This window comes from Phyllobates terribilis, unplaced genomic scaffold (assembly GCF_046119375.1).
Source record: "Phyllobates terribilis strain yellow unplaced genomic scaffold, ASM4611937v1 Scaffold_8__6_contigs__length_399053987, whole genome shotgun sequence".
Taxonomy (NCBI): domain Eukaryota; kingdom Metazoa; phylum Chordata; class Amphibia; order Anura; family Dendrobatidae; genus Phyllobates; species Phyllobates terribilis.
The window spans coordinates 51,715,602-51,743,537 of NW_027362768.1; the positions used below are offsets into that span (position 1 = coordinate 51,715,602).

At 45.8% G+C, this 27,936-nt stretch overlaps 1 protein-coding gene across 1 annotated transcript in view; it reads right to left on the reverse strand.

The window, feature by feature from the left end:
• Window positions 1–3,260: 3,260 nt before the first annotated feature.
• LOC141156364 (beta-1,3-galactosyltransferase 2-like) overlaps window positions 3,261–27,936 on the reverse strand; it is a 52,352-nt gene continuing 27,676 nt past the window's right edge. Inside the window, exon 2 of the mRNA XM_073642556.1 lies at window positions 3,261–8,005. Within this exon, the coding sequence (XP_073498657.1) occupies window positions 6,857–7,966 (1,110 nt within the window). The 5' untranslated portion in view covers window positions 7,967–8,005 and the 3' untranslated portion in view covers window positions 3,261–6,856. The remainder of the gene's footprint in view (window positions 8,006–27,936) is intronic.

Sequence of the window (27,936 nt, forward strand, 5' to 3'; positions counted from 1 at the left end):
TGAGGGGAACCATTGAGAAGTGGTGCAGAGACTGTGGCCCGTGCAACCTGAGAAGGAAGGACCGTGCCAGCCAGAAGACTCCCCTGCAGTCCATCGTCACCCGGCAACCGTTGGAACTGGTAGCCTTGGATCATGTAAAACTGACCCCAAGCAGAAGTGGCTACGTCTACGCGTTAACCATCGTGGATCATTACTCCCGGTTTCTGGTTGTCGTCCCCGTCAAGGACTTAACGGCTCAAACAGCAGCTAGAGCCTTCCAGCAGCACTTTTGCCGTCCACACGGGTACCCGGACCAAGTGCTGACGGACCAGGGACCTGCCTTTGAAGCGGAGGTCTTCCAGGAATTCTGCAATCTGTATGGCTGCCGGAAGATAAGGACGACACCCTACCATCCGCAAACTAATGGACTTTGTGAGAAAATGAACCAGGTGGTAATGGATCTTCTAAAAACGTTGCCCCTGGAAGAACGCAGTCTGTGGCCTGAGAAGTTGCCCGATCTGGTGGACCTATACAACCACATCCCGGTAGGTTCCACCAACTGTACCCCGGCTTACCTAATGAGGGCAAGACCTGGTAAGTTACCTGTTGACCTGGAAATGGGAGTCCTGACACCCGAGGACACTTCACCAGAAACAGACTGGGACACAGAGAGGCAGCAGCAGTACCGGAGAGTACAGGAGAGCGTGGAGCGAAGTCTCTGTCAGGCTAGGGAAAGACAAGAGAAAACTTACAACCAGTATGCTCCCGCTGTTCCCCTGGTACCCGGAGAGCAGGTCTTGAAGAGGAAGAGACGGCTCCACAAGTTGGATGACCAGTGGGAGAAGGACCCGTACACCGTACTGCCCTCAAGCCACGAGAACCCGAAGGTTTGTACCATCAGTAAAGACGGAGGGGAAACCACCGCCATTGTATCCCGGGACCACCTGAAGAAGTGTCCCGAACAACTGAGGAACCCTGAAGAGGAACAAGAAGACCATCGACCCGTAGAGGAAAGGGAAGATATGGTTAGTACTGTGCTCGGGGACTTCCCTCGGTCTTGGACTCAAGTCAATGGTGCAGTTGTGGTACCCGTACTCACCTTCCTCCAACCAGCATCCCAAGCACCTACGGAGCAACAGGTAGAGCTGGAAGAACAGCCGGTCCAGGAGGCAGAAGACTCCACACAAGCAGAACAGGAGGATCAACCCTCTGCTTATAGTGAGCCTGCCGTACCCCTAGTGAGACAAAGAGCCGGTAGACAGCTGCCCAGTTTACCCTTGACAGCTCCTACACCCTGTAGTTCAGGGCCAGACAGTCAGCTCCGTAGGTCCACTAGGGCCACTAGAGGCCAGTTACCCGCACGCTGGAGGATTTGAAGTGTATAAATTGTTTTATTTATGTTTATCTGTGTATTGTTGCTTGTGTATAATTTTGTGTTTCCAGTTATTTTTAGGAATCCTTGGTGGATTTACCGGGAATCCTTGTACATAGTTGGAGCGTAACCCAGGATGGACTAGAGACTGTTAAGGACTCGGGGTAGGACAGACCCCTACCTGGTTACGTCTCCCTGTTTTGGTGAAATGGACACCTTGCTTTCTTCAAAGACTACACCCGGTTACGGACATGCCGTGACCACCTTTATGTGTTTCTTCTTATTGTACTATTATTGTTGTTATATCTTGTTATGTTTTTTCTAAAATATGTTTAGTCCCGGAGTACTAAATTTCACTAGGGGGGAATGTGGCACCCCAGGGGTCTGGTTTTCCACAGTAATGTAATGTTATGTCTGAGAGCAGGTGGGAGGTCCTTTGGTCAGGGATCCTGTGCATGCCACACCTCCTGCCCAGTCTTGGGAGGGGAAGAACTTCCCCTGTATAAACCCTGGGCTGAGGCAGGGTTGGTCAGTCAAGGAGAGTAGAGACAAGAAACAGTCACAGGAAGAAACAGCAGAAGCTCAGTGGGAGCAATACTACTACAAGTCAGGGGCTGGCAGCTGCAGAGCTCGCCCTGACTGAGAAGCTTTCTTACCGGACCCGGCGTCCGAGGCTGTGGGGACTAACTCTTACCCAGCAGCAGAAGCCGACCGGCAGGGGATTTCAGGTCCTCAGGCCCAGAAACCCGAAGGCACGGTCACACGCTTGGGACCAGCACCGCCATCGTGGAGCGGAAGCCATTAGAAGGCCCCGAGTCACCGGCCATACGGGTGAGCACCACACGGTACACTCAGGGACGTGGGCTACTTATATCCGCTTCTAGCAAGGTAGCCAGAAGAGTACAGTCAGTTTGGGAGGCCTACAACTCCGCCTGGCCAGGGGAGATCCCATCTGCTCAAGGACTGACCAGGCCCCGTTCACTAGCAAGTACTCCGGGAGGGTCTATCGTTGTTACCAGTAAAGACCCTGAATTACACCGCACCGTCTCTGAGTGGTTCCTGCTACCCCCATCATCCACATCTGCTGCCCTGAGGCCATACCCCTCCCGTTGGGGGTTATACCATCTACGCTGCACCATCCATCCACCGGCCTCAGCGGACTGTCCTGCAGCGGCAGCTCCATAGCTGCATTCAACGGGTGGGGTAGTCGTCCTGCATCTACCGCTGTTACATCGCCGCTCAGTTTGACTCCCTGGGCACGGACCGGGTCACCGCCACGAGACTACAACCCTCAAGAGATCCGGCTCCGGGTAAGCTCCCGCGCGCGCAACGCAGCGCGACACAGGCCCAGGGGCGCGTCACTCGCTCATCACTATTCTTCATGTACATTATTTGTGATACATTTTGTTGTTATACACCACAAAACATTACAGTTATCAGGGTCCTGGAGGAAGAAAATGTCTGCAGTCCCTATTTGCTATACAGTAACACTGAACATGTCACTCAGTTGTTGAATTAATAACATTTATTGGATTTTTAGTCCTTTGGTGTTTTAATTATATAAATATTGGCAAAGGCCTCAATTTATCATTTGTGTTTTTTTGTTAAGTCATTTTTGTTTTTTGACTTGTGGCAAAGCAAAAGCAAAAATAGTCACAGAAGAAATGACGAATTGTCCCACCACTGGATCTCACTTCCAGGGTGCCAACCATAATAGTTCATTTTACTCACTTATATGGCATCATTAATTCCACAGTGCTTTACAGACATCAGCATCACTCATATGGTATGTCTTTGGAGCATGGGAGGAAACCAGAGTACTCAAAGAAAATCCACACAAACACGGGGAGAACATACAAACTCCTTGCAGATGTTGTCCTTATTTGGATTTGAACCCAAGATCCCAGCACTGTAAAGCAACCTGTGCTAACCCCTGAGCCACCATGCTTTCTACACTAATAGTAGGTACTGTGCATACATGTGAATTGATAATCCAACACAAAGATTTAATAGCATCTATGTATTGCTTCAAGTTAAAACTATGTCAGCATTATTCATTCCCACTTAGGGATGTTGAGCCTATAATATCATTAGTCTCCATTTGACATCATTAGTCTCCATTCAAAATAAAAAATAATTAAACATTTTTGTTTTGTATTTTTATTGATATATGATTAATTCCGACCTGTCAAGGCCAATTTTCTTTGTAACGTTTTCATTTATTCCTTATTTTTTTCCATGAGCCATAACTTTTTTTTTCATGCTGACATAGTTGCACCATTCATTTTACCATACAATGTATTTGAAAATGTGAAAATAAAATTTCAAGGGCAGGGAAGTGGTGAAAAAGTGTGATTCCAACGTTGTTTTTGCTTTGTTTTTACGATGTTGATTGTACAGTAAAAATGTCCTGGCATCATGATTCTCCAGTATGATTACGGAGATAACAAACTCATACATTGTGTATATATATTTTTTTAGTTTAAGTAGTGAAAAAAATTGTGTTGTGTTGTCATATTCAGAGACCCATAACTTTTTTATTTTACAATGTGCCAGAGCTTGCTTTTTGCATGGCAAGCTGAAATTTTTATTGATAAATTTGGGGTTACATATGACATTTTGATCACTTTTATTCTATTGTTCAGGGAAATGTTGCAACTTAAAAAACTTAATTGTTGTGTTTCAACTTTATCTTTTTATGGAGTTTACTATTCTGCCTAATTAATTTTAGATTTTCATAAATCAAATTTTTATGAATGTGGTGGTACACAATATGTACTTCTTTTTTAATGAGGAATCAAATTTTTAGATTTCTTTTACATTTTTAAAAGCTTTTTTGTTATTTATTTTTAGTTCTTTAAGGGACTTGAACCTACCAGGGGCGTAACGACAGTGGTCACAGAGATCGCGACCGCGACTGGGCCCGTGCTTGGATGCACCTTCAGCTGAAGTGTATTGCAGCGCAGAGACCCGTTGAGTCTGTGCATGGCAATACACTCTGTCGGCCAATCAGAGGCCAGCAGGTGATGTCAAGCGCACCTGTCGCTTGCACACTAAAGTCAACTGCAGGCTTCAGAAGAGGATGCCCTGCAGCGCGGGAGAGGAGGGAAGGTGAGTAGAATTGTTTATTTTTTTCTATGCATTAAAGAACAGCAGCAGAACAGGGGACATATTCCTGGATTGGGGATATATATACCAGGATGGGGCCCAGGCAGGATAAGGGACATATATATCAGCATTGGGCCCGGGATGGGGGATACATATACAAAGATGGGGCCCAGGCAGGTTAAGGAACATACAGTGTATATACCAGGATGGGGTATATATAACCGGATGAAACCCAGGAAAGGGACATATATACCAGAATGGGGGACATATATACCAGGATGGGGCCATGAAGGGGAACATATACAGTATATACAAAGATCGAGGAAATATACAATATATACCAGGATGGGGCCAGGATGAGGGACATATATACCAGGATGGAGGACATATATATACCAGTATGGGAGAAAACTTGGTCTAAATCTTGCATCGGAGGCCCATCAGACTCTAGTTATGCCACTGGAAACTACAATTCTTTGATCATTTGTTCTTTATACCGATATTCAACTTTATTGCAATATGCAAACAAGATGATAGTTTCCTATGAAGCCTAGAGGCTTCAATGGAGGAAAAACACAGTAGCCATAGGGGAATTTAAGCAGGCCCATAACAGCCATGACAACTTATGTGAAACCCATGTTTGACAGCTGCATTTAAATAGTTAAATTGCAGCTAAAGGGAGATTTATGTTCGCCAACTGCAGGGACTTGTTTGGTTAACCCTTTAATGACTTGAGATTTTTTCGTTTTTGCACTTTTTGTTTTTTCCCAACATTCTTCAAAGAGCCATAACCTTTTCTTATTGTCGACATAGATGTATCTGGAGTTGTTTTTTTGAAGAACAAATTTTACTCAAAAATGGAACAAAGATGCCAAGTGGAATGAAAGTGAAAAAAATGCAATTCTTCTAGTGTTTTTTGGAGTTTTTATTTTATGATGTCCATTGTGTGGTAAAAATGACCTGCCAGCATGTTTGTCCATGTCAGTGTGAATATGTTGATACCAAACTTGCACCTATTTAAGCAATGAAAAAAATGTGAATTTTGTGAAAGAAATTTTTTTGCTTTGTGTCTCCTTTTTAGTAGACCTGCGACACTTGTATTTTTCTGTTAAATAAACAAAACATATTTGTGAGGAGGGCTGACATTTTTAAGGGGAATCTGTCAGTAGGCTTTTGCTATGTAATCGGAGAGCAACATAATGTAGGGCAAGAGAGCCAGATTCCAAAGATAAATCTCTTTCTGGACTGCTTGATGTAGTTTTGATAGAATCCTTTTTTTCTCTCTGCTGTAGTAGTGGACTGAATGCTGAGCCTTGTATAACCCCGCCCACACCCCTGATTGGCAGATTCCTGTGTACAGTGTACGTGGTCAACAAGCTGCCAATCAATGGGGGCGGGATTACACAGATTAGCCTGACTGCCATGCATGTGAGACCAAGTCCTGCAGTGTTAATCTCCTGATGATAAAACACTGTTTGTAGTGAAACTGCAGAACACAGCCTATTAAGTGACACATCAGGCTATCTTGCTCTATACTATGCTGCTCCCAGATTAAATAACAAAAATCTACTGACAGATTCCCTTTAACGATACCAATTTAGTGAACATACATTCTGATGGCTGTTTATTGTGGGGGGTTTTTACGGAGGCTAGGTGACCAGAAATTTTAATTCTTGTGTTTTGATTTTTTTCTCTTTATTGTGTTTATTGTACAGGTTAATTAATTTTATATATATTAAACATTTTACATTACTACAGAACTTGAACCTGCGATTGTTTCATCTCTTGCACTATATATATAGTAATACCACAGTATTGCACAGTGGCTCAATGGTTAGCACTATAATTCTGGAGTCTTGGGCTCAAATCCCACCAAGGACAACATCTGCAAGGAGTTTGTATGTTCTCCCCATGTTTCCGTGGGTTTCCTCTGGATTCTCCGGTTTCCTCCCACACTCCAAAGATATACTGATAGGGAATGTAGATTGTGAGAACATATGGGGACAGTGAAAGAGATTTCTGTAAAGTGCTTTGCATTACATATGTAACATAGGCATATCTGCTGAGTATGATGCAGACCTGAACCTGCTCCATATTTGGAGAACCAATGTGGAATACACTATTGAATGCATATACTCTTAAATGCATAACTTGTTACATATTTACATTCATAGGCATTTTGGTAACTGTAGAAATTTGAATATTATAACTGTCATGTGATATCTATCAGAGGCAGATTACATTAATTGTCTTGCAAAAACCTTGTGTTGAGAGTCATTTTGTAATTGATCGTGGAACATTTAAACTATAACAGAAAATATTGTATTTCAGGAGCAGCCTAGAAGGATAATGATGTTTTAATGCAGTTTTTTTTTTGACAAGTCTATATATAATGACTTATGAGCAGCGATGTTTAGTGTCTTGTAGTCTGCCCCAATAATACAGTATCTCACTAGGACTCATTTGATGGGCTGTAACAATATTGTGGTATCTGCAATCTGAATACGCGACTCTCCAGTTATGAAACTCAGAATTTGGGGGTGGTGCCACTGGTTCAACTCCTAATTTCTCAAGGCATAAACCAATAAACACATCCTCCAGGTGTATCCATCTAACATTTGGAAGGATTTTGATTATTTTGTGGGTCAGGTCTCCTGAGAGCACGTATCCAGTCCCAGAACAAAAAGAAGGATATGTTTCTCTGGGATATTCATCTGGTGACACATACCATTTACTATCTAGATTGCGAATGGGTGAACCATTAAGCATTAAAAATCCTGTGAAATAATTTGTTCTTGGTGGATGATTTGGTTGGAGAAGCTTGTTGACCAAATTTTCAGTATTAACAAACATGTCACTGTCTGTCTTCATTACATACAAAGCGTGGGGACAGTATGTGGTTATCCAGTTCAAACCCATCAGTACCTTTATGCTGAGGTTTCTGTATGTGTCCAAGTAATCCTGTTGGATAATGTCATGAAATCCTTGACTTTCTACTGAAATGGCGTTTTCAGCTTCAGTATTTAGTATTGGGTCTGTACCTAGGAAAAATAACCTAAGTATCTTGACTCCGGATAGAAGATCCTCTCTTCCCCACGTTTTTCTTATTGCCTGACGAGCTTCTTGCTGCCATCTTTGTACAGTTATAAGCAGAACTACAAATGGAACATGTTCCTTGCATTTATCAGGTTCATTGATAATATACTCATATTTTGATTTGTGGATATTGTCAGATATTTTAGTCGTATTTATTCTAGTAAATGAAGGATTTGCTGACGCATTTTGCGATTGTTCAATGTGGAGTTCATTCACTTTTGTTGTATCATTTTCCTGAGATTTCAATGACAATTTAGAATCCTGACTTAATAAACTCAAGGGAAACCAAACAAAATTACTTAAAATCAGCAGAGTCACAGTGAGAAGAACCAAAAAGAAGAACAATAGCAGTTTAACAGTCAACTTAGTGCAGTGTGACTTTTTAAAGAAAATCATTTTGAAATAATTCATAATGCAAATTCTCGACTTCTATTCTTTTGAACACAGCATCTGAAAAACATGAATGAAATAACATATCAATATTACATGATGTGGCACCCTCAGTTAGTTAGGCTAGGGCTACCCCCCAAGAAATTATTGTGCAATGGGAAATTTTAAAGGGAATCTGTCACCAGGTTTTTGCTAGTTAATCTGAAAGTAGACAAGTGCCTGTATACGGAGGGGTGATCTGTTGCTAGTATAAGTTACATTATTCTACATTTCTCTACCTCTAACACTTGAGGATTACAAAGACTCTTTTGGATTCAGCATACTGAGGGACACGTGTTTTTACTCAGGGTGTATCAAGTACCCGAGATGTTGAACCCATCTGCTGCACTATTTCCATCTGTACTGTATTTGAGATCAGTGGTGGCTGACACTCACTATACTCAGCGGCAGTTGATATACTTTTGCCATCTGTGTAATCCATCTAACCCAGCTGGAACCCTCTGCCTCAGTCAGGCACCTGCATGCCTGCATTTTATCTCACAGTATTGGTTTACAGCAAGTGAACTGTAAACTGCCAGTGTCTTTGGTACACCCTTTAATAAGGAGTTTATTCTGCCTACTACTATTGTTTCCCTCTATACCATATGTATAAGGTCTCTGTTTATCTAGGGGGTGCCCATTTTTTTGACCTAACAGCAACCTATCCTATTTGCTAACTCAAAACTGTTTTAAATAGAGCTGTATTGCATACTGGCTTGCTACTGGCCATTTCCTTTAAACACTTTAGCTAAGGTTTAACTACCAATAAACGAATAATTATTCTAGTGGTCTGCTCCTATCTCTGCACTGGCCGTAGCGTGAATAATCTATTGAATTAGCATTAGTGGTGAGTGAGCATGCTTGCTCCTGCTCTGTACTCGCCCAAGCATCTCACTGCTTGAGATGCTCGGCGAGGACTTCCGGGATGCTCGGGCAGGAGCTCGTGTCCCTGCCCCGCATGTTTTGCACTGTTTTAACAGCGAATAAACATGTGGGGATTGCCTGACACTCACTGTAACGCCGCAGCCATGTTGGTTGTGGTATTACAGTGATTAGCTAGCAGCACAGCATCTTTGGGTCTATATCAGACCCGGTAAGCCTATGCTCATCACAGTCTACCCTTCAGATAGGCAGAATAGGGAGAGGTGCTGCTGACCTAGGGAGAGAATTGGTGGATTATTAATGAGGTATTAGGTATTAATAATCGTGACTTTTTTTGGAGCGTGCCATATATTACACTCCAGTTAAACTCTGCCAGTTGTGTGTTGTTCAACCTATTCACACTTGGTCGCTGACCAATACCATACTATAAGGCCACTGCCTAAGACCGTGTTCATCAGACGTGATCCGATATTACTGCGATAATAATACAGACATTTTTTGGAGCATGCCAAATATTACACTCCATTTAAAGTCTGCCAGTTGTGTGTTGTTCATCCTATTCACACTTGTTGGACGCTGATCAATACCACATCTATAAGGCCACTACCTAAAATCGCGGTCATCAGACGTGATCCGATATTACTGCCGTAATAATCGTGACATTTTTTGGAGCGTGCCAAATATTACACTCCAGTAGCTACTTCCCTAGTGAAAGCCCGTGAGGCGAAACGTGCATCGGGATTTGCTCTGCATGAGAAGTCTGTACCATACTATTTACTACCTATCTATCATATATTGTCATCTTGCACTGATTGCACTAATGGCACTTTATACCCACATTTTGTTTACAGATATAAGCACTAGCACTTTTCATATGTATATATGATCATCTTGATATCAATCTGTTCACTTTATATTGATTAATTGCACTGTAGCATTTTTATGGGTATATTTGTCCGCCATTCCATTCAAATTTAATTGGTGTAGAAATGGCTATTTTTTATGCAGAATTATACCCCTCATCCAGTCTTTTTTAATTGTGTATTCCCCCCCAAAAAAATTTTTTAGTGAGATATACAGTACAGACCAAAAGTTTGGACACACCTTCTCATTTAAAGATTTTTCTGTATTTTCATGACTATGAAAATTGTACATTCACACTGAAGGCATCAAAACTAGGAATTAACACATGTGGAATTATATACTTAACAAAAAAGTGTGAAACAACAGAAAATATGTCTTATATTCTAGGTTCTTCAAAGTAGCCACCTTTTGCTTTGATGACTGCTTTGCACACTCTTGGCATTCTCTTGATGAGTAGAGATGAGCGTTGTTTGACTTGAACTGTTCGCCAATCTCAAATTCGAGCTGTTTTGGGCGGTGTTCGAGCCGTTCGGCGAACACGAAAGATTTGAAAAAAATTCGGCTGTTCGAGGTTATGTTCGATAACTGTTCGTGCACCAAAATCATAACTGGATTTTTTCTCAGTAATGATGAAAATTAATGTTAATACGCAGTTTGAGTGTACAGCGGGGCGGGGGGAGGGGCAGGGGATGGATCTCTGCAGGAACAATGAAGATCTCCATTTTTTTTTCTCTATCCCACATTTACAGTGGGGAGGTGCAGTCTGTCAGCCTATCAGCAGCGCACACATGGAGCGAAGTGCTTTTTTTCACACAAGCAAGGGCATGTGTCATTGGCAGTGTATGTCACATGTCCTTGCCCTATAAGACCCAGCCATTTTCCCCGTCGCCACCATTTTCTCACTGCTGCAGCTGCGTGTTAGACGGCACTGCTGTTGCTGTGTGCGCTATACCTTGTTAATTTCAAGCCAATTTTCGCACAAATCTACATATAGCTTGGGAGTAGGGAATAGTTGTGATTGCAGTCCTTTTAAGGACTAGGTTACAGCATTTCCTACGACTTTTATCAGGCAGGTCTGTGCTCTTAAATAGATAGGTTGGGAGTAAAGACTAATTGTAATTGCAGTCCTTTTCAGGACTAAGTTACATCAGTTCCTATCAGTTTTTGCCAGGCAGGTCTGTGCCAGTGCTGTGCAAGTTTTTTTCACAGCATTTGGCTAAATCTAGCAAAGCTAATCCTTTTTGGCCTATTGCAGAGTGTGTTAGTCAGTGGAGTAGCCTATCTGTGTTGCAAGCTACACCAGCTGTGTATAGAATACCAATTTTTTTACTGTACCTAGTGAAGTAAAACCTTTTGGGCATAGCATCATTCTATTAGTCCATCTATACTGACCTCCATCAGGTTGCAAATTGAATATAATTTTTTTCTGCATCTAGCTCTGAAAAAATATTTGGGCTTCTAGCAGTGTGTGGGACTTGTTCTATTAGTCCATCTATACTGACCTCCATCAGGTTGCAAATTGAATATAATTTTTTTCTGCATCTAGCTCTGAAAAAATATTTGGGCTTCTAGCAGTGTGTGGGACTTGTTCTAATAGTCCATCTATACTGACCTCCATCAGGTTGCAAATTGAATGTAATTTTTTTCTGCATCTAGCTCTGAAAAAATATTTGGGCTTCTAGCAGTGTGTGGGACTTAGTCTATTAGTCCATCTATACTGACCTCCATTAGGTTGCAAATTGAATATAATTTTTTCTGCATCTAGCTCTGAAAAAAATATTTGGGCTTCTAGCAGTGTGTGGGACTTGTTCTAATAGTCCATCTATGCTGACCTCTATCAGGTTGCAAATTGAATATAATTTTTTTCTGCATCTAGCTCTGAAAAAATATTTGGGCTTCTAGCAGTGTGTGGGACTTGTTCTATTAGTCCATCTATACTGACCTCCATTAGGTTGCAAATTGAATATAATTTTTTTCTGCATCTAGCTCTGAAAAAAGTATTTGGGCTTCTAGCATTGTGTGGGGCTTGTTCTATTAGTCCATCTATACTGACCTCCATCAGGTTGCAAATTGAATATAATTTTTTTCTGCATCTAGCTCTGAAAAAATATTTGGGCTTCTAGCAGTGTGTGGGACTTGTTCTAATAGTCCATCTATACTGACATCTATCAGTTTGCAAATTGAATATATTTTTTTTCTGCATCTAGCTCTGAAAAAATATTTGGGCTTCTAGCAGTGTGTGGGACTTGTTCTATTAGTCCATCTATACTGACCTCCATTAGGTTGAAAATTGAATATAATTTTTTCTGCATATAGATCTGAAAAAATATTTGGGCTTCTAGCAGTGTGTGGGACTTGTTCTAATAGTCCATTCTATACTGACCTCCATCAGGTTGCAAATTGAATATAATTTTTTTCTGCATCTAGCTCTTAAAAAATATTTGGGCTTCTAGCAGTGTGTGAGACTTGTTCTATTAGTCCATCTATACTGACCTCCATCAGGTTGCAAATTGAATATAATTTTTTTCTGCATTTAGCTCTGAAAAAATATTTGGGCTTCTAGCAGTGTGTGGGACTTGGTCTATTAGTCCATCTATACTGACCTCCATCAGGTTGCAAATTGAATATAATTTTTTTCTGCATCTAACCCAGCCAATACTTTTGGCCTAATACCACAGTTTGGCCACTCAGCTCTGCTCAGTTCCCATCCATTGTTTTTTTGTGGAAACAACTCCAGAGTTGTGAATTAGTTAACCACCAAAATGAGTGGAAAAAGGCCTGCTGCTGGTGGAAAGGGGAATAGGCGTGTTGGGAAGGGGAAAAAAGGTTGTGTCCGTGGGGTAGGTGTTAAAGCAACAGTAACATCTGCAGAAGAAAGACCATCTTCCAGCCATACTAAAATGTCTACTTCTTTTAGCGGACAATGTGATAAGATCCCTTTCTTACGGCCACGCCAATCGCTACAAATTTCAGATGAGGCACAAAAACAGCAGGTGCTTCAACGGATATCAAGTGCTCCTTTAAGTGGGCTCTCCTCCACATCAACTTCGACATCACAAATACTCCAGTCCTCGAGGTGTCAACCCAATCGCACTTGCTTCCTCACAGCTCCCAAATCTCCAGCTGCCCGTCTGAGTATGAGGTAGAACAGATGGTTGAGTCTGCAGAGCTGTTTACTCATACTATAGCCTGGGAATCAGAGGTCGGCTCCAGTGCTTCTGTGAATCCAGACGAGGAAATGATCTGCACTGATGCCCAGAATCTTTATGAGTCAGATCCAGGACCAGGCGCAGAAGGTTCTGACCATAATGTAGACCCTCATTCCCAAACTGTAACTCCTGTTGGTGGAGACAATGAGGAAGACGATGATGAGACTCAAATACCTGATTGAAGCGACAACTTTAGTTTTTAGTCAGGGCAGGAACAGGTTGGCTCTGAGGACGACGGGTGTGATAACACACAGGGTGATGATGATGAGGTTGGAGATCCCACTTACTGTCAACCCACAGTCAGCCAAAAGATGAGGTCAGCAGAGAAGGTGGAGGAGAATGCTAGTGACGACGAGGTCAGGTTGCGCCTTCGTGGACAGAGACGTAGTACTGGAAGCACGTCAACAACTGCATCCTCAAACACAACTCTGCCTCTCACCACAAGTCGTGGTGGCTCTTCAGGTCGCATGGGTGCTAAGCCTTGCATAGCCTGGGCATTTTTTCAGATCGATAAAGATGACCCAATTCATGTTATCTGTAACATTTGTCAGCAAAAGCTAAGTAGAGGCCAAAAAATACATAGTTTGAGTACTTCATGCATGAACAGGCACATGGACATGAAGCATAAGTTGCAGTGAGAAGCTCACTGTGCTACAATGCGGCCTAGCCGGCCGGGCCAACCACCGTCTGCCACATCTTGTGCATCCGCGGCCTCTTCATCCTCTGTGACTGGGGGGACAGCAGTCACACCTGTTTTGGGACCCAGACCAGCCACCTCTTTACCCGCAACAGCCAGCGTGATTGGCAGGTCATCATTTTCTTTGAAGGTGGTAACACCAGCCGGTGTTGAGCGCTGTTCGACATTGATAGCATCACCTTTGGATCAAGGCAACCTAACATGTCCGCCTGCATCTTCCTCACAGACCGGCAGTTTTCCGGGGACACCCTTATCAACCCCGTCTAAGCACAACAGCCAGCCCTCGGTCCCTCAGATGTGGACAAGTAAAAGACCATTTCCTCCTAGCCATGAGAAAGCTAAGAGGTTGAATTTCACCATCTGCAAGCTCTTGGCTAAAGAAATGCTGCCTTTCCGCCTGGTGGACACAGAGGATTTTCGAGACCTTATGTCCGTCGCAGTGCCCCAGTACCAGATGCCCAGTCGGCACTACTTCTCAAAGAAAGGTGTGCCTGCGCTCCACCAGCATGTCGCACACAACATCACCGCTTCTTTGAGAAACTCTGTGTGTGACAGGGTGCATTTCACCACAGACACTTGGACGAGTAGGCATGGACAGGGGAGTTACATGTCGCTGACTGGGCACTGGGTAACTATGGTGACAGCAGGACAAGGGGCTGCTGTCCAAGTCTTGCCGTCCCCACGAGTTGTGCGTCAATCCTCTTTATTTCAAAGTTCCTCCACTGCTTCTGCCTCCTCAACCTCCTCTAGGTCCTCCACCTGCACCCAAAGCCTGTCTGGTCATGCCACAAGCTTTCTAACTGCGCAGAAGGGATCCTGCACACCTCCTTACTATGCTGGCAGTAGGGCTCAACGTCATCAGGCGGTTTTTACTTTGAAATGTCTGGGAAATGTGAGTCACACAGCTGAGGAGTTGTGGTCAGCTCTGGAGAACCAATTTCATGAATGGTTGTCTCCACTGGACCTGAAACCAGGGATGGCCGTGTGCGACAATGCTGCAAACCTGGGTGCGGCCCTTCGCCGGGGCAATGTCACACACGTGCCTTGTATGGCTCACGTGTTGAACCTGGTTGTCCAGCAATTTTTAGCCCACTATCCCGGACTAGATGACCTTCTGCAGAGGGCACAGTCGCTGTGTGCTCACTTCCGCCGTTCGCATCCCGCAGCTCAGCGACTTACATCTCTACAGAAGTCGTTGGGCCTGCCACTTCACCGGCTAAAATGCGATGTGCCTACCTGGTGGAATTCAAATCTGCACATGTTGCAGCGACTGTGGCAGCACCGACAAGCCCTGGTGCAATACGTTCTGACGTATAGCCTGGGCCAACGAGATCCAGAGGTGGGGCAAATCACGCTGGAGGAGTGGTCTCAGATCAGGGACCTATGCACCCTTCTGCACAGTTTTGAAATGGCGACGAAGATGTTTAGTGCTGACGATGCCATTATCAGCATGACTATTCCGGTGATTTACATGCTGGAGCACATGTTAAACAGAATTCGGAGTCAGGTGGTGGCACAAGAGGAGGTGGAGGAAGTGGAGGAGGAGGAGTTGTATGCGGAAGGGCTAACATTTGCAAGATCCAGACGGTCGGCAGCACCAAGGCGGCAGGCATGTGAGGGTGGGGGAGATGGTTTTACCAGGGTGCATGGTAGCACCCAAACTAGTGAGGAAGGTGCAGGAGCCCAGGAAGAAGTGGAGGATGAACTGATGGAAGACTCATCAGATGAGGGAGACCTTGATCACATTTCTGTTGTGCGAGGTTGGGGGGAGAGGACAGAGGAAGGAAGCATGATTGTTACCTCGCCACCAACACAACAGGGACTTGGTGCTCCTGGATGTGCAAGACACATGAGTGCCTTCTTGCTGCACTACCTGCAACATGACCCTCGAATTGTGAGAATTAGAAATAATCCTAACTACTGGGTTGCCACACTGTTAGATCCCCGGTACAAAAGTAAATTTGCAGAAATTATTCCTGCCATAGAAAGGGATGCACGCATGCAGGAGTATCAGCAGAGACTGTTGCAGAATCTTACATGTGCTTTTCCACAAAACAACAGTGGTGCACGTAGTGAATCTCACAGTTCCAACTTGCCAACCGTGGGACCGTCGAGTGTTCAGCACGCAAACCGTAACAGAAACACAGTATCTGCTGGTAACATCAATTTTGCGGAATCATTTCACCACTTTTTTAGCCCATCCTTTGCAAGGCCACAGGAGACAAGAAATCTGACACATAGTCGATGCCTAGAGACGATGGTACAGTAGTATCTCCAAGTAAACATTGAAGCCATGACTGTGTCACTGGACCCTTGCTCTTTTTGGGCTTCCAATCTGGATAAATGGCCGGAGCTAGCCACTTACGCCTTGGAGATCTTGTCATGTGCAACATGAGACGGTGCATTATCATGCATGAAAATGATCTTGCTGTGGAATACACGGTTCTTCTTCTTGAACCATGGCAGGAAGTGCTGTTTGAAAAACTCCACATACATTATGGAGTTCATCTTTACCCCTTCAGGGATCCTAAAGGGGCCAACAATCTCTCTCCCCATGATTCCAGCCCAAAACATTACTCCACCTCCTCCTTGTTGGCGCTGTAGCCGTGTTTGCGTGGGGTGTCCATCAACCAGCCATCCTCCACTCCATCCATCTGGACCATCGAGCGCTGCACGGCACTCATCCGTGAACAAAACAGTTTTGAAATCAGTCTTCATGTAATGTTTGGCCCACTGGAGCCGTTTCTGCTTGTGTGCAGTGGATAGAGGAGGTCGACAGGATGGCGACGCACAGCTGCAAACCTCTGAAGGACCCTGCATCTTGTTGTTCGGGGGACGTTGGAGGCACCAGCAGCTTCAAAAACTTTTCTGCTGCTATGACAAGGCTTTTTTGCCGCTGCTCTTTTAACCTGACCTAATTGTCTGTAGGAAAGAGTCCTCAATTTGCCCTTATCAGCACGCACACGTGTGTACTGTGAATCAGCTACATACTTCTTGATTGCCAAGACACTTCATCCTGATCATCGCACAATGTTAATTGTAGTCATGCCTTGACCTAAACACTCCACAATTTGTTGCTTCTCAGCAGCCGACACATCCTTTTTCTTTCCCATTTTGGCAGAAAATGTAGGTTGCTTAATAATGTGGGACAGCCTTCTTAAGTAGTCTTGCCTTTCTTTGGACACACCTGCCAAACTAATTAGCACAGGTGTCTGCAATTGCTTACAGTGATATAAAGAGCCCTGACACACATCACCATCAATGAGTTTAACTGACAAACAAACAAATTCTTCCCTTATCACTCCTAAACACTTTTTGCATAATAATTTGGAACACAGTGTACATGTGCTTTTCCACAAAACACCAGTGGTTCACGTAGTGAATCTTACAGTTCTAACTTGCCAACCGTGGTCTGTATGGAGTTGTTCAATAAAGGGCCCAAAATTAAGATAACATAGATGGGAGAGGTCTCTATGAATAGGAATTCCTAAGTATTTGATACCCTGTGAGGGCCAGGCAAAGGGAAAGTTGGACTGGATGGAATCCTGTATGGATTTGGGGAGGGAGACATCGAGGGCCTCAGACTTCGCTGCATTGATTTTAAAATTTGACCATGTAACAAAGTGATCTATTTCAGCCATAACAGCAGGGATGGATATATGTGATTGAGTGATATATACTAGGACATCATCAGCAATTAGAGAGCACATGTACTCGGTGCCTCCCACCTCAATCCACCTAATATTGGGGTTATGGCGAATTGATGAGAGCAGGTGCTCCGTCACTAGGATGTATAAGAGAGGGGACAGAGGACATCCCTGCCTTGTCCCATTGGTGATTATGAAAGGTGATGAAAATGTTCTGACGCGCCCCCTGGGCCTTGGGACACCCGGAGCCGGACCCTTTTTGGTGGATGCTGGTGGTTGTAGTCTCCGTGGCGGCGACCTGATTCCGTGGCTCAGGGCGGTCAAACCAGTGGCGGAACTATTTATGTGGTTTTGATGTTTAAATGTCTGACTATGCCACCCATGGATTGCGGTCAGAGTGAACCGCCGCTGCAGGGCAGACCGCTGAGGCTGGTGTTGTGGGTGCAGCAGAGCGTAGCATAACTCCCCACGGGAGGAGTATAGCCTCAGGGCAGTGTATGCGGAGGATGTGGGTGATGGTGCAGGGCAGCAGCAGTAACGACACGGAGTCAGTGATGCAGTCCAGGGCCTTTACTCACAGTTCTTATTATCCAGACCACTTCTGCAGGTAACGGCTGCCCACGTCGTACTGTGCTCACCAGGTGAGGGGCTCAGACAACTCCCAGATAACTTTGGAGCGCTTCACAGGACCCCCTTTGTGTGTCCTTTGTCTGGCCCTTCTTACCAACCCTTCTGTCCGGCTGCCTCGGGCCTCCTCTTGGTAAACTTGGCGCCAGTTTCCCTGACCCTATGTGGTGCCTTCCTAGCGGGTGTAGCGAGGGGCTGCGCCACATAAAATGTCACAGCCTCCGGTTTCTAGCTGAGGGTCGTTTCCCGCCTCCACTAGTTTCGGGGACCGGTCTCCCCCTTTTGCCTGACCCCTCCACGCAGGTGAATTCGGGCGTGCGGTGGCGACTCGCCCATCCGCACCCCTGGGATCCCTTCGTTCCTCGTTCCTGGAGCCTTCTCCGCTCCTCTTCCTTCCTTCTCCCTCTTCCAGGCCTGGGCCTCTGTTACTAGGCCCATCTCCGGAGCAGAGCTCATGCAGAGCCCCTGCTCCCTGTCACTTCTGCTCAGACTTCTCTGCACTGAACTAAGATGGTGCCCACCTTTGATACTCCCTTCTCAATGCACCCAGGAACTGCTTCCTCCCTGCTCCTGCACTACAGGGTTCCCCTTCCTCAGTGTTCCCTCCCCCCACTCCAGCCAGGGACAGGGACTGTCGTGCCCATCTCAGGGGCATATTGGTCGCCCTGCCCCACGGCAATGTGGTGTAATGCATGCAGGTGTCGGGTCCTGATCCACACTCCATCCTTACCTGAGAGTGAGATATCACACCTCTGGGTGAGGTGCAATACCTCTGTAGCAACCGAGCCCTCAGGGTGCTACAGTTCCATTTATCTTCAGCCTAGGTGACGTATTGCGATACAGGGCCGTGATTTTGGCTATAAAAGGGTCCCCTAGACCCCTACCCCAAGCTTTTTAAGAGAATAATATATGGCGTGCCAGGAGACTCTATGGAATGCTTTCTCAGCATCCAACGAGAGTATCTAATTACAAATTTTTAACTGCATCTAGCCCAGGAAATACTTTGTGCCTAGTAGCAGTGTCTGCTAGTCAGCGGATTATCCCGGCTGTTAAGCAAGCTACACCACCTGTAGTTTGGACACTTAATTTTTTCAAAGGAAATGCTTCGGGACCATGGGATACTCAGTGAAGAGCATCAGGAGGCACCCCAAGGCATAGGGGCTGGGACTGGCGGTAGGATGCCTTGCGGTGGACAGCCGAGCTCGATCCTTATAAAAGCTTTTCAACTGCAGCAGCTTTAGTGGACGCTAATGGAGCTGGAATTACGCGGCTGCTGGCATGAGACTTGCCCTCCAATAGATCCTTGTAAAAGGATTTAAAGTGTATTCATTCAAATTAGAGAGACAATTTAAATTAAAAAGCTTAGAGTTGCCTCCACCACAGGGGGGCTCGCTCGACCCACCAGCGGACAGGCACCAGTATTGGGAGAGGGGGGCTGGCCGTCAGGGTCCACCGCGGCTCTGGCACAAACCCGGCGACACGGAGGTGGCACGGGCAGGAACGGACTGGCCGTGTTGGCTTCTCACTTTTTGGATTTTAGAAGGGCACGACATGCCTATATCTGTGTCTGCCCCTCCTTTTACTCCTCCACCTCTTTTCTTTTCGCATGACTATATGTACTTGTCACTTTTCCATGTGTTAGTTATGTCTTCTGAGCAGTTTGTCAGCTTTTGGACACCTTTGAATGTGTTTTCTATGTGTTTCTATGTGTTTTTGTTTGCATGCCATTGGTATTAACGGTGTTCGAAGGTGTTCGACGAACAGTTCGGGGGTGGCTCAACACTATTGATAAGCTTCAAGAGGTAGTTACCGGAAATGGTTTTCACTTCACAGGTGTGCCCTGTCACGTTTAATTAGTGGAATTTCTTGCCTTATAAATGGGGTTGGGACCACCAGTTGTGTTGTACAGAAGTCTGGTGGATACACAGCTAATAGTCCTACTGAATAGACTGTTAGAATTTGTATTATGGCAAGAAAAAAGCAGCTAAGTAAAGAAAAACGAGTGGCCATTATTACTTTAAGAAATTAAGGTCAGTCAGTCTGAAAAATTGGGAAACTTTGAAAGTGTCCCCAAGTGCAGTTGCAAAAACCATCAAGCGCTACAAAGAAACTGGCTCACATGAGGACCGCCCCAGGAAAGGAAGACCAAGAGTCACCTCTGCTTCTGAGGATAAGGTTATCCGAGTCACCAGCCTCAGAAATCGCAGGTTAACAGCAGCTCAGATTAGAGACCGGGTCAATGCCACACAGAGTTCTAGCAGCAGACACATCTTTACAACAACTGTTAAGAGGAGACTTTGTGCAGCAGGCCTTCATGGTAAAATAGCTGCTAGGAAACCACTGCTAAGCACAGGCAACAAGCAGAAGAGACTTGTTTTGGCTAAAGAACACAAGGAATGGACATTAGACCAGTTGAAATCTGTGCTTTGGTCTGATGAGTCCAAATTTGAGATCTTTGGTTCCAGCCACCGTGTCTTTGTGAGACGCAGAAAAGGTGAACGGATGGACTCTACATGCCTGGTTCCCACCATGAAGCATGGAGTAGGAGGTGTGATGGTGTGGGGGTGCTTTGCTGGTGACTCTGTTGGGAATTTATTCAAAATTGAAGGCATACTGAACCAGTGTGGCTACCACAGCATCTTGCAGCGGCATGCTATTCCATCTGGTTTGCGTTTAGTTGGACCATCATTTATTTTTCAAAAGAACAATGACCTCAAACACACCTCCAGGCTGTGTAAGGGCTATTTGACCAAGGAGGAGAGTGATGGGGTGCTACGCCAGATGACCTGGCCTCCACAGTCACCAGACCGGAACCATATCGAGATGGTTTGGGGTGAGCTGGACCGCAGAGTGAAGGCAAAAGGGCAACAAGTGCTAAGCATCTCTGGGTACTCCTTCAAGATTGTTGGAAGACCATTTCCGGTGACTACCTCTTGAAGCCCATCAAGAGAATGCCAAGAGTGTACAAAGCAGTCATCAAAGCAAAAGGTGGCTACTTTGAAGAACCTAGAATATAAGACATATTTTCAGTTGTTTCTCACTTTTTTGTTAAGTATATAATTTCACTTGTGTTAATTCATAGTTTTGATGCCTTCAGTGTGAATGTACAATTTTCATAGTCATGAAAATACAGAAAAATCTTTAAATGAGAAGGTGTGTCCAAACTTTTGGTCTGTACTGTATTTGGTTTCTTGTTTAATAAATATGAAATATATTTGCAACGTTCCATTTTCATAGAATTAAATATTATACTCCAGTTAAAGTCTGCCAGTTGTGTGTTGTTCAGCGTATTCACACTTGGTCGCTGACTAGTGATGAGCGAGCATGCTCGTTTCTCGAGATCTACGAGCATGCTTGGGTGTTTCCCGAGTATATTCAGCGTGCTCGGGTGTTATGTTTTAGTAGGCTATATGCATGATTTGCGACTGTTTAACAGCTTTAATACATGTGAGGAATGCCGGTTTCTTAGGCATTCCTCACGTGTATTAAACCTGTCAAAGAGTCGCAAATCATGCACACAGCGTGACAAAAAAATAACACCCGGGCACTCTGAAAATACTCTGCGAGTATGAAAGGGTTAACAGAACATACTCGCTCATATCTATCGCTGACCAATACCACATATATATGGCTACTGCCTAAAACCGTGGTCATCAGACGTGATCCGATATTACTGCAGTTAAAACGGCCAAGGCACGTGGCAAGGGATGGGGAAGTGGAAGTGATGCTGATGGTGCACGCAGAGTCTGAGGTCATGGGCAAGATGAAACTGTGCCTGCTGAGGGAGCACAACAAACACCTATATCATGTCAAACTACCTTCCTGTTCCAATTTCTAGGGGGCCGTGGAACACTACTCTTGAAGCCAGAGCAGTGTGAAAACGTTGTTGGTTAGATAGCAGATAATGATTCCAGTCAGTTTGCCACCACCACCACCCTGTCTTCCACATGGTCCAGTTTCAGTAGCCGTGAGTCTGTACCAAATATTCCTCACCCTGATCCTCCTTCCTCCCACCATGCTGAATGCCCGGAGACAAGTGATCCTGTCACGGGTGTGTCAGATGTGACAAACAGTCGCCCTGCAGTTGGTTACAGAAGATCTCTTCCTTTGGCATTACAGACACATTCTTAGCTGTTTCACTCTAGGACCCAGCGGCTACCTCCCTCCGGCTCTAATGGACACGCTTGCCTGGGTGTTTAAATATTTTCACTTTGCTACTGGGCGGTGCCAGTGATATTCACATGTTTCCTTGTAAAAGCTTGGAGCGAGTGCAGTCTGTTTAATTCCTCTCTGATGCTAAGAGGACGTGTGTGTTATCTCTTTGAAGTCGGCTCAAGCTAAGTTATCTTTCCCCTGTGTCTGTCTACCTTGTTGTCTTTAGTTTTTAGTGCGGATCGACTAGTGCTCACACCCCCTTCCTTATCCAGGGCCAAACACTAGGGAAATACAGGGATAGGTCCCTGTGCGGCGATTGGTGAAGAACCAATATAGGGATGGTAGGGGAGACAGGTTGATATCAGATCAGCCTAGGATGTCTCCACTCCCCCTTTCCCTAGAGTCTGTTCTCCATTCCCCCCTTCCCTTTGTGTTGCACTTAGTCTTTCCCACACCTTGCGTGACAGATCCCACACTTGGACACTCTGAAGAGCTGTTCACTTTTCCATTTATAGATTCGGGCCTCTCGCCCGGCCCCCTTCAAGTGGGGCAACAGGAGATCGCATGTAATGATGCCCAAATATTTGAGAAGCCCAAGTCACACAAAGGTGACGGTGGGAAACTGCAATTATTATCGCAAGAGGTGGATGATGATAATGAGACACAATTGGCAGCAAATCAGGAGGAGGCCCAGGGTGTGTACGTGGAAGACGAGGCGGTGGACAATGAAGTCACTGACCCAATTTGGCAAGGTGACATGCAGCACAGAGGGGGAGGGAGGCGTAGCACTACAACAGGCAGGAATAAGCAGTGGGGTGGTCACAGAGACAAGATGTGCAATTGTTCACCGGAACACCAACAGAAAGGAAGTTTCCAGTCCAACTGTTAGGTATTCCAGAGTCTGGTTCTTTTTGCAACCTCTGTCATGCCTGCATCAGCAGGGGCAGCAAAACTACCAGCCTGACCAACACCAGCATGCTCAGGCACATGACAGCAAAGCTCCAGACTGGTTGGGCCGAATGCCAGGGTCCTGAAACAGTGTCTGGGGGTGACACCACTGCCTGTTCCGCTGTTGTGGGTGCACACCAATCCCTAGTCCATGGCGCAGGCAAAGATGCTTACCACTCTGCACCTGTCATTGCACACTCGCAATCACCACCATCAGCAACAACATCCATGTCCTTGTCCCAGCGCAGCGTTCAGTTGTCCCTACCACAGTCCTTTGAACGCAAGCGCAAATACGCAGCCTACCACCCACAGTGTTAAACTGCCACATTTCTAGACTGCTTGCACTTTAAATGTTGCCTTTTAGGCTGGTGGAGACGGAATCTTTGTGAAGCCTCACGGCGGCGGCAGTACTTAGTCCCCAGCAGCCACTATTTCTCCTGCTGTGCCGTCCCCGCCTTACACAAGCACGTGTCCCAGAACATTACCCGTGCCCTCAACAATGCAGTTACTGGGAAGGTCTACCTAACAACAGACACGTGGACAAGTACTTGTGGCCAGGGACAGTACATCTCGCTGATGGTACGCTGGATTAATATAGTTTAGCCGGGACCCTGTCAGCCTGTCCTCTCAACACCGAGGATTGCGGGCACTGGATCAATCAGGGTTTCCCCCATGTTCTACAGCTCCTGCACCTCCTCCTCCTCTTCAGCCTCCATCTCCGAAATGACCACATCAATCAGAAGCAGGAAGCTCTGCAGCACTGCCTTGGCCAAGCTGCAACAGGCTGTGCTGAAGCTAATATGCTTAGGGGACAAACCGCACACCGCTGCAGAGTTCTTGGCAGCTGTAAAAGAGCAGGCAGATCTGTGGCTGGCACCACTGAACCTACAGCCAGGCATGGTCATGTGTAATAATGACCGGAGCCTGATGGAAGCTCTGAAGCTTGGCAACCTCGCACACGTACCATGCCTGGCCCAAGAGGAGGAGAAACAGGAGAGATTTTCGTACCATCTGTTAAGCGTGGATGTCCTGATGAGAGGGAGTATGAGGAGGAGGACGATGACCAGGATGAGGATGAGGAGGAGGAAAGCATGGACAGTCATCCTCTTGGTCAGGACAGAGAAGTCTTGGCTGTTGGCAGTCTGGCAGACATGGCTGACTTTATGTTCCACTGCCTTTCCCGTGACCCTCACGTTGTACGCATTTTAGGCAACAGTAATTACTGGTTGGTCACACTTCTACACCCACGCTACAAGGAGAACTTTCTATCTCTCCTTCCCATGGTGGAGAGGTCTAATAAAATGGTGCAGTACCAGAAGGCTCTTGTTGAGGAATTATTTAAAAAATTCCCATCTGAAAACTCTGGCGGAAAGGTCACAGTTCCTTGGACAACCAAGGAGTACAGACGAGCGAGGCACAAATAAGATGCAGCAGAGGCAGGGGAACACTGTCAAAGGTGTGGAACAGCTTTCTCAGACCCTCCCAGCATCTAGGCCCTGATGCGCTGAGTACGCTGACAAGGAGGGAAAAGTTTTTGACGATGCTGAAGGAGTACCTTGCTGACCGTACCAATGTCCTCCGAGATTCCTCTGTGCCTTATAATTATTGGGTATCCAAGCTGAACACATGGCATGAACTGGCTCTCTATGCCTTGGAGGTCCTGGCCTTCCCTGCCGCTAGCAATTTGTCAGAGCTGGTTTTTAGTGCTGCCGGGGGTATTATAACTGATAGGTGCATCCACCTGTCAACTGAAAATGCTGACAAGCTGACTCTTATCAAAATGAACAAGGGCTGGATTGGGCCCGACTTCTCAACACCACCGGATGATAGGAGCGGAACATAAAGTCAAATCCAGTGTTTTTTTTGGGGGGTCTATTCCCATGCACCTCTTCACACCCAGACATGGGTATACACTTCTTGATTTTGTTTATTTTCTGTTGTCCTCCTCCTTCTCCTCATCCTCCACCACAATATTACCAGTGTGACCGTGATGCAACACCCACATAATTTTTTTTAACGGTGTCTATGATGCCCGTAGGAAATTTTTTTTTAGAGACCTACCTCTAACATTCTGTATGTAATACAGTATGTTCATGTATACCCCCAAGGGGAAAATGTTTTTTAGCCCATGCACTTAGTGCATGGTCATTACCAGTATAGGAGACCCACTCCTTAACAATGGTAACAATTTTTTAATGAGGACCTCATCTACGTCTCTTCAAAAGGGCATTGGAGTGCATACAATTTTTTGATAGCCCGTGCAGTCACTGCATGGGCATTACCACTATAGAAGACCCACTCTTTAATAAAATAATGGGAACATTTTTTTAATTAGGACCTCCTCTACTCTCTTCAAAGGGGTATTGGAGTGCATCAACATTTTTGGCAGCCCTTGCAGTCACTGCATATGCAATAACAGTTTAGGAGACTTACTCCTTAATTATGGTAACAATAAAGCATAGCCGGCTGATGGCCCTCTAACAATAGTGAGAGATGACTGCTGGCCCCCTAACAATAGTAAGGGCCGTCTGATAGCTTTGTAAAAATAGGCTTTGTGACTTTCACAGTCCCTCCTTCATAAATGAAACAAGATGTGTCTGATCATGTCTCACACACCACATGACCAGATAAGGTAGTGTGGCGCCCCTGAGGGTTCAGTCGCCACAGGGGTACTGCACCTCAGACCGAGGTGTGGTATCTCCTCTCCGAGGTAAGGAAGGAGCACCTTTCAGGACCCAACCACATCACCCAACACTACACCCACCCGAGGGGGGCTTATATGCACCACGGTGCAGCCCCAGCCGGGGTAAGAGGAGATGGGGGGAACCAAACAGATAGGGGGAACCACGTAGTGGGACAGGGTGGAGGACGCACTTAGAGGTTACACCACAAAATTCATATTTAATACACGGCCATCTTGGGCTTATGGTCTTTGATTGTGATCTTCATCACTGAACGTGGCTTTCTGTGTGAACCTGCAGCTGATAGAAGATACACGGTCCTCGTCCTCTGGCCTTGAGGTGAGGAGTGGGCTAGAGTTAACGGCTGTCTCTACCCGGTCAAGTTCCCTACCTAAGAAGGCCTGGAGGGGAGCGGAGGAGACAAGCTCCGCAGGCAAAAGGATCCCAGGGGGATGCAGACGGAGCGGCATACGCCACCTGTCCTCACTATTCTGGCCTAGTCAGAGGGATTCCTGCTGCAAAAGGGGTACCGGCCCCCGATATCTGACTCTGTCACTTCATGTCTTAGTCAGAGAAGCCCGGAGGCTCAGTGGATCCCACCGGGTAACGGACGGAGCGGAGTCGCCACCCGTACTCTTGTTCTGTGCATAGTCCAGAGGGAGACCCGGCCTTAGTACACGTACCATACACGGACAGGAGAGGACCTAGTGGGCAAGTCTAGGAACACTCTGGTGCGGGGGTCCTGATTCATGCACCCGAACTACCTGGAGTGTGCTGAACCCCTTTCTGGTGACCGCAGCGCGCCTTGAGGAGCAAGGAGAAGGCTTGAAGCTGACACTTAACAACGTGAGTAAAGCTTGGAAGACTGCATCCATTGCCTCCGGGCCCTTATTTCAGCGCGACACCACACCGCACCACCCACTACGACTCCCCTGATCACTCTTCTCTGCCCTGAGGCCCTGCTCCGCCTGTGGGGTGTAGTACCATCTTCTGCTGCCACTACATCCCACCTCAGAGGACTGCTGCAGCGCTGGTGGCGAATCACCAGACTCCACAGGTGGCGTAGTCATTAAATCCCCTCGATTACCACCGTCCCTCCTAGCCCTTATTTTGATGTGACAACCCTGGGCACGGGCCGGGCCTAGGCCACGACTGCATCCACCCTCCACCTGGAGGCCCATTTCAGAGTACCCCCATCTCTCAGGGTGGGCTAGCGAGCGAAGAGGCGTCACAGTAGTAAAACGTTAAAATTACATTTACCGGTAAATTAATTTTTCACCGTTGAAAGCAATGCGAAAGTGCAAAAATACATCAAAAACACTACGTGTGAACATAGCCCAAGGTGTGGAGGAGCTTTTTCATTTTCGGTTATTTATTTTGCCTTATATACAAGTCATTACTCTGAAAAGAATGTTCCATAACATTTTTTCCAGGAAAATCCATTTTGGTTTAGTTTTTGCTTGGTTTTATTGTGAGTCCGTAAAAGTGGCGTAATACTCTGACAACATTCTTGACAGCAGTGACCTGGAAGTCAGAGATGCTTCCAGGGGTCGCCCCCTTGCTGTTTCCATATCATTTGAGCACTGTTCCCATCAATTTGGCCAATTTTTAGGCCTCCTCCAAACCTCTGTGGGGAGGGGGGGGTGCGAAAAGTTTCCAATTGACTTACATTGGGCTCGTTGCTCGGGTCGAGCACCCGAGCTTTACAATTTGCTCGACTTGAACGAGCACCCAAGCATTTTAGTACTTGCTCATCACTAATTAGTAGTGTTGAGCGAGTATGTTCTGTTTCGAGTATGCTCGGGCGAGCTCCGAGTATTTACAGCTGCTCGGTGATATGGTTGAATCGCTCCCGTGTGCATGATTTGCAGCTGTTTGACAGCTTTATTACATGTGAGGAATGTGTAAGAAATAGACATTCCTCACATGTAATAAAGCTGTCACACAGTTGCAAATCATGCACACGGGAGCAATTCAACCATATCACCGAGCAGCTGAAAATACTCGGAGCTCGGCCCCAGCATACTCGGCGAAAGGGTTAATAGAACATACTCGCTCAACACTACTAATTAGCAGTTATTTTTGTCAACTTTGTGGTTGTTGTCTTATTTGCAGCTGGCTTATTCTATATACTATAGCGCCACTTTCTGATTTCATTATATTTTAATTTGAGAGTAGCATAACATAGGGCAAGAGACCTTGATTCCAGGGATGTGTCATTTATTAGGCTGTGTTGTAGTTT